This window comes from Chlorocebus sabaeus, chromosome 24 (genome assembly GCF_047675955.1).
Source record: "Chlorocebus sabaeus isolate Y175 chromosome 24, mChlSab1.0.hap1, whole genome shotgun sequence".
NCBI lineage: Eukaryota > Metazoa > Chordata > Mammalia > Primates > Cercopithecidae > Chlorocebus > Chlorocebus sabaeus.
The window spans coordinates 37055959-37063690 of NC_132927.1; the positions used below are offsets into that span (position 1 = coordinate 37055959).

The 7732-nt window shown below is 48.3% G+C and overlaps 1 protein-coding gene across 1 annotated transcript; it reads right to left on the reverse strand.

Moving 5' to 3' along the window:
- Positions 1-568: 568 nt before the first annotated feature.
- Positions 569-5995, reverse strand: SIX1 (SIX homeobox 1). Its single transcript, XM_007986884.3, has 2 exons — positions 4510-5995; positions 569-2477 (listed from the first exon to the last, which is right to left on the reverse strand). The coding sequence occupies exons 1-2, from the start codon at positions 5067-5069 to the stop codon at positions 2183-2185; spliced, it is 855 nt and encodes a 284-aa protein (XP_007985075.1). The 5' UTR covers positions 5070-5995; the 3' UTR covers positions 569-2182.
- Between the last annotated feature and the right edge of the window lie 1737 nt (positions 5996-7732).

Here is a 7732-nt window from a genome sequence, read left to right on the forward strand (position 1 = left end):
AGCGTCCTTTGAAGCCTGTCAGGGTCATTGAAAGCTATCTTTGTGCAGGGTGTTTGTTTTGGGGAGTGAATGTGAAGAATGTGCAGAGATTCCCTGTGAGAGCCCCTCCTGCAGAGGGTGGCATTTCTCCGTGGCCCAAGACAGGGAGAATAAACACCCTAGTGACTTAAATAAACACCGACTTAATGATCCAAAACACTAACAAGGGAGATTGGGACCCTGAGCTCCCAAACCAAATGATGGTCTCTGAGTGGCTGTGTGCACATCTGTCCATCACTGGGGGAAAAACGACTTTATAAGTAAAAGTGTCTACAGTTAAGTACAGTGACCATTTCTCCCTGGAACTCAAAGCTATTTGACAGTTTTAAAAAATAAGAAGGCCTTGATTTCCCCCCACACACCTCAGTTTTCCAGACCAGAACAGAAAGAATAGGAAAGAGTAAGAAAGAATAATCTATTAATGGTGACATTTACAGATGGGGGGAAATCAAAATTATGAAACTGTCATGTCAGAAAATAAATAGACTCTCCCTGGGGAACAATATTTTACAAAGCACAAGCAAGCCAATCCTGTTATCCTGAGTAGAATTTTAATAAATAATGCCATTTGTTTCACTAATTTTAAAAGCTAAATACAGAAGATACATCATTTTGCCCCAGGCAAAAATAATATGGAGCCTACATGATTACTGGGATTTTTCTAGACACTATCCGGCAGCACTGCAAAAGAGCTCCTGTCCTTCTGGTCTGCTTTCTATTTGTACAAATTAATTCACAATGTTTCTATCCTTGTTCTCCTTCCCTTCTTTTGTCTTCAAGCAGATAAATTATTTTTACTTTCACAGTCTTGTCATAAACTTGTTAACACAAAAGAGCTTAGTTAACATATGAATGCTGTGAAGAGATAGTGGTAAACAAAATTGCATATCTAAATAATAAAAGTTAATAAATACCCCAAGGCTAAATTCACTCTTTCTGTCATATAATTAATCTAGTTACCACTCTTGGTTCAGATGATGGCCTTCAAAGTACCCTGCAATTCACAGCCACCATTAAGTAAGAAAGAAAAAAAAAGTATTTTTTTTTAAATAGGGCCCAATGATAGCAATACACCACTCACCTTTCAGAAACAGAATCATACTCCTGGTGTTCTACTAAGTTTTAATTTAGACTACTTTAGGTACAATAGAAAAGAAACCTGAAAACACATGCTGTTTTAGTAACAAATACCAGGTTGCCAGATTCATTGGCATACCTTTGCAAACTAGAAACTAGAAACAGGAGAAACCTTTAACAGGAGTAGGCTACAGATATGAAAGCTTTGAGGGCATGAGTAATGGCATTCAGGAAAGTGTTTTTTCACATTGGTACATTTTAGAATTTGTCATTTAAAAAAAAAAAAAACCCAAGAAAACAAACAACAACCAAAAAATCCCACTAAATTTGACAAAAATAGTTGCATTACTAATGGTCACGTCTATTTCTGTCTCACATAGAGAGCATTAAGACATTTAGGCACTTGTTTTTTCCTCCTAATACTGTTCTTTTAATCTACATTAAATTGTTTAACACTAAATATGAAAAATGTAAACTTAATTTTTCCTCATCAAAGAAAGTCATAGATTGTGTTTTTCCTATTCACCTTAAGAATGTAATCAGTTCTTCTGAGCCTGGAAGCTCTTATTTTCACTATTTTTATCTCCCTTTCTCTTTCTCTCTCCATTTCCTTTTCCTCTTCACAACACATTTCTCCATATATAAATTAAAATAATGAAAAGCCAGTTGATTTGTAATTCCCGTTCATTGAAAAAAAAAAAAGAAAGGCTACTGAAACAGGCGTATCAGTTGCCCAGAACTGAGACTGGGTGCCTGGGTGCTTTTGTTTGTTTGGGTTTTATTATTATTATTATTACTATTATTATTATTATTTATCCCCTGATCTCTGCATTGGGAAGGAAAATGCAAAAGTGGAAAGAGTTGGAGAGAAAAGGGAGATTAAGCTTGAGATCGCTGTTGGTTTTGATTTTTAAAAAGATATTTGTGAAAGTCCACCATTCCTTTATGCGCAAAGAACTCCAGAAACAAGCTGCAAAAATGTTCCTGATTTCTATTTACAAGTGTCCCTAGTCGCTGCAGTGGTTGCTGCTCCAGGCATCCCTTCGAGGCCCCAGTCCCTCCCCACTTAGGAACCCAAGTCCACCAGACTGGAGGTGAGGGGGCCGAGCAGAGAGTCTTGGAGCTGATGCTGGTGGGCCTGCAGACCGTGACTGGGCTGCGAGGCTGTTAAGCCCGGGAGAGAATAGTTTGAGCTCCTGGCGTGGCCCATATTGCCCTGCAGCAGAAGGACCGAGTTCTGGTCTGGACTTTGGGGAGGTGAGAATTCCTCTTCTGAGCTGGACATGAGCGGCTTGCCCCCTTCCAGAGGAGAGAGTTGGTTCTGCTTGTTGGAGGAGGAGTTATTGTTTTCGGTGTTCTCCCTAAGAAATAGAGGACAACACCATATGGTTAAAAAAAAAAAAAAAAGTAGGTTAAAAAAAAGTGTGAGATGGAGGGAGGGGAGCTGGAAGGAGGAAAGGGCCATTGTGCAATCTGTCACCAACCCAAATGGAGGAGCTCTACCCTTCCACCCATCCCCAAGGGTAATGGGGGAGGTGAGGAGTCAGAGGAGCCTGGAGAAATGGAGAGCTACAGACAGAGCCTCCTGTTAGGAGCCAGGTCCTTTTCTCTTTCAGATTTCAGAAAGCGACAGATTAGCAGGATTTATTTGAAACATACAAAATACATGTTTTAAATTTTGTTCAAGCAGTTACATTTAAATACATATCAACTAGCACCATATTTAAATGTAACTAACTTTGAAAATCTTTCAATAGATACTGGTGATAAAGAAATGATAGACGTCAGAGTCCAATGCACAAATGTTTGGGGTGAATCAAGTCCATTGCCTTGTTCCCATATGAGGAGACAAACATCCCGTTTTCCTGCCCCAGCCCAGAGTTGGTGGTTTTGGAGACACAGGACAGGTCATGGGAAGTGGTGCCCAGAGCGGCCCAGTGACCTGAGTAAACACAGGGAGCACAGCCAGTCTCTCTGATTTCATCTAGAGTCGGCCCTCGGGCCTGGTTTATAGGACGGCCGTTTTGCAACTAAAGGCTAACTGCAACCCTACAATCCCTGATCCTGTGTTACTTGCTAACCCTTCAGCCCCTCGTGTCCCCCTCTCAAACTTCCTATCAACACCCACCCTAACCCATCCTTTCTGGGCAGGGGAAACTTCGCACAGGCTGCCAGCGGGCGCGGCGCTCTGGGGCGTCAGTCCCGGCACTCGGTGTCGGTTAACTTCAGGATTCGCTTCCCTTGCTGCTTCCGCCTTCCGAGTGCTCGCCGGTCCTCCCGACTCCTCGCGCCTGTCTCCTCCTTTCTTTCCCCTTATCCTCACAGTCTCTGTCTCCCGGCAAGCCCATTTCAGCAGAATTTATCCTGGCTCTGGTTTTCCATTAAGCAAGAAAGGAAGCAAGATCTTCCGCCCCCAGTCTTGGAAGCGAACAAAGGAAAACCTAAGCGGCCCCTGCGCTCAGATTTCCCCCCAACTCTTTGGCTTCGCAGAGCGCTCTCCCCGCCACAGCCACCTCCCCACCGTTCTTCCGAATCTCTGTCGGAAACTCTACAGAGAACAGAAGGAGCCTGGCCAGGTGGCCGAAGGTGTTGCCCTGAGGTGGGGGAAGGTAAAGACCAATTTTGAAAACATTGCCTTATGAGTTCCAGTGCGAGAGAAGGCTGCGAATGGAGACCCTTTCCTCGTCTGGGCAGGCGGCGCGTTCAGCCAGACCGACGGGCTGCAGTGCCGGGCCACGCGCGAGCGAGCACGACGAGGATCAACCCTTTCTTAATTTGGGGCGCCGGGGAGTAAATGCAGCGCCAACTCTCTCCAGAGCTCTCTTTTTGGTGTGTTTTTAAAAGACTCCGCCCTTTGTCCAGCTAGTGAGAAATGAAGCAGGCGACCCCTAATCCAAAAGACTATCGAGAAAGAGCGGTGGAGACCCCGCAAGGAGTGGGGGCAGAGCCAATGTCTCAGACCAGCTTCACCCCTCTGGGGAGCGAAGAGGAGAGAGGTTCGCTAACCTCAGCTCCCACCGAACTCCTTTCCTTGCGACACCAATCAACACTTCACTGCCCGTTGATTTAGAAACTCACTCTCCACCCACCACTCCAAGCCGCGGCCAGCCAGGGAGGCATGAAAACCAAACCTAGCGCCAATATTTCCCGACACTCACATCCCAGAGAAACCCACGCGCGGGTGCTCAAAGCAAATGAGGCCCCATTCTTAGCAAGGAACCTCAGAGTTCATGAACTTTCGCTGCAGCGCCGCGGAGGCCTGCGCGCCGCCCGGTGGACGGGCTTCGGCCGGCCGGGAGGACTTGGTGGCTGGTGCCTGCGGGGGCGGGAGGGGGCGAAGGGGAAAGGAAGGCTTCCTGGGGTCGCCCGAGTCGCGGGAAGCACGCCGCGTACCTTTCCTTGGCCTCCGCGGCCCGGTCTCTTTGCCTCCGGTTCTTAAACCAGTTGCTGACCTGCGTGGTGGTGAGGCCGGTAGCTTCGGCCAGCTCCCGCTTCTCGCGCGGCGAGGGGTAGGGATTGTGCGCGTACCACTCCCGCAGGACACCCCTCGACTTCTCCTTGAAGCAGTAGCTGGTCTCCTCGCCGTCCCAGATGGTGCGCGGCAGTGGAAATTTTCGGCGCACCCGATATTTGCCCACGGCGCCCAGGGGTCGGCCGCGCAGCTTCTCGGCCTCCACATAATGCGCCTTCAGCCACAGTTGCTGCAGTTTGGGGTGGTTGTGAGGCGAGAACTGGTGGCTCTCCAGGATCTTGTAGAGCTCACGGAAGTTGCCGCGGTGGAAGGCGACCACCGCCTTGGCCTTGAGCACGCTCTCGTTCTTGTGCAGGTGGTCGCAGGCAGGCAGTGACCACAGGAACCTACCCAGGCGCTCCAGGTTTCCGCCTTGCTGCAGAACCTCGCACACGCATGCCACTTGCTCCTGCGTAAAGCCAAACGACGGCAGCATCGACATGGCTGGGGCCTGCCCGGGCGCAAGGCCCAGGCGCACGCGGCAGGGAGCAGAGCCGAGAGGCAGGGGGCGGCGGCCGCAGGGAGGGGGGCGCGGCTGTTCCTAACCTCCTCCTTAGGCTTTGCAAAGGCGAAAACCCGAGTCAGAACTTGGAGGTGGGCAGCCAAGCAAGAGAAGGCGGAGGAGTAGGGTACGCTCTGAACACGGAACGGCCAGCGCACTCAGTAGCCTTTAGGGCCTTGCTGCCTCCGACCTCCCGCCCGGTGGATGCTGCTAGTTGCCGGGGAACTTGGTTTCTGTTCTCCCCGCAGCGGCCTTAAAGCTCGCAGCGTCCCCGGCACGGTGATTGGCTGCGGGCGGCGCCTATCCGGGGCTGGCCAGCCAGCGCGCCGCCCGGCTGGGCAGAGAGGCCGCGCCGCCCATCGAGGCCGCACCGCCCAGCGCGGGGAGGGCGAGGCTGAGGAGCTGGGGGTTGGGGGTGTTGCCCGGGCTGCCCAGGGAGGGAGTGGTGGGAGGAGAAGGAAGAGGAAAGGTGGGAAGCCAGTTGGGGTCTGAGGGAGCTGCGCTGCGGAGGTGTGGGGAGGTAGAGAGTGGGTGAGCGCGTCAGGACCCTGCAGCGCGGGACCCGTCACCAGTATCACCTAAGGGGAGTCGCGCAAAACTCCGCACAAATCAATTACTCCAAACCTTAATTCCTCCCCTCTCCCTCCGTACTCTTTCTTTCATCCCTTACAAACTTGCCCTTTCCCGGTGAGCTCATATTTAATTACTTTAATGTTGGAATGAATAAATAATGGATTGATGAATAGCTTATGGAACGCGATAAATAATTCAAGAGCAGACCTGGGTCTCCGCATGCAGCCTCTGGAACAGTGGCTTCTCTTCGGGTTGGCTTCAGCTCGAGAAGCCAACCCTATTTCCTTCCCCCTCCCCCCACCAACTCCCACTGTCCTCCCCCAGCTGCCGCACACCACCCTCCAAAGGGCACAAGTACTCCCAGTCGGACAGCGTTTCCCTCGTTCACAAAGGACCTCCATGATTTGAGACCAGGCAAAGAGGTGTTTCAGGCATACTTGCTGAGCACCTAGAGACTCCGAGCGTTCATTTGTGATTTGTTATCTTAATGTTCTGCGGTTGAAACCAGCAGGTTCCTGAAGCTTCTGGACTCAATTTCCCCATCAGTGCTAACGCAATCCCCATTGCGTTTTCCAATGCCACTTCTGCTACTGAGGAATGCCGAGAAGCTTTACTTGCTATTAGCAAAAATGCTTTGGGAACCTCGTACGGAAGGCGCTGGATGTGGTGTAAATTAAATAAAATTGTGCCCGGCTCCAATAACCGTCCGGTTGTAACATAATCCTTACCCTGCTCTGAGAGGGACACTGCCCTCAAAGCGAGGACGACAGCGGCTCCAAGAAGATTAAATAAAGAGGGGTGTGTGTGTGTGTGTGTGTGTGTGTGTGTGTGTTGCAATGCTGGCCTATTTTGCTGCCAAGGAATGAGAGATGTACTGCAATTTAAGTCCCATCATCTGCTGTTTTGTTTATGTGTGGAGAATGCTTAGTAAAACTGCACAAACAAATGAAGTTGTAATTATCTTAAGCCTCATTTGCACACCTGGTTCCAAAGCAATTATTAAAAAGATTTTGAAGACAATTAGCCTCTCTAAACAAAGATAATCTATTGTCAGTAGCTGAGACCAGCAGGAGATAAGAACAATGCGTGGAGATAAGGGAAGCCAAATGGTGGAAGGAGAGTGACTTTATGACTATACTTATCTCTGATTAGATAAGTTCAAAACAGAATTCTAAGTACACTTCAAAAATGCTTTTGATTTCAATGTGCCCTCTTAGTGAGTGGTGAAGAACAAACTGTAGGCTCCTTAAACTAGCTTGTCTTCTTTAAATATGTTTTGATTCCTTTAGTCAAAGAGCCCAGCACTACAGAACCTTTTGCATATTGAGATGCAAGTGGGAGAAGGAGAAGCAGTGTCTGGGTTTCCCCTTTTATTATTAATATGGTTTTAAAATGATGCACCCAGTACAGTGCACCCTGCAACATACATTCTAAACTCATATAGGGTTCCCACCTCAGGGTTGCCACATGGGAGATTCCAAGTAGACAGGAAGCTGCTTCTCTGCTGAACATAATGCTTTCTGCATCCTGGAAACTCTTGCTTATTCCATGCAATTAGATCTTGGAAGCAGATGCTTATATTTCATTACCTTAGGCTTTTTTTTTTTTTTAAAAAAATGCATTTAATGGGTGTGCATTCTTTCAAAAGAGCCTCTGCCATATAGTATGCCCAATGACTTTCTAAACTGGAAGCCTGGCACTGCTAAACCCAGAGCCACCTCTGGTAATTTCCCCTCACTGTCTCATTTTAGTGCTTATGATGTTTCACATGAAGTCTTAAGGAGCTGCAGTGTCCTCCCAGAAGGAATGTCTCTGCTTGAAACAGTCCTTATTGACATGGCAGCTGTGTGAGGACCGGAACGGAGGCTTAAACCCGGCTCTAAAAAATCAGTTAATACCCTAAAGTCTGGAGCAAGTGCGCACAATTACAAGGAGGGAAGGGTCTTTAAGCACAACCACGTCTCTTGAAAGACGAACAGTATGTTGAGTATGAGGTCTGTTTTGTAATTAACGATTCTGTATAAGGAAAT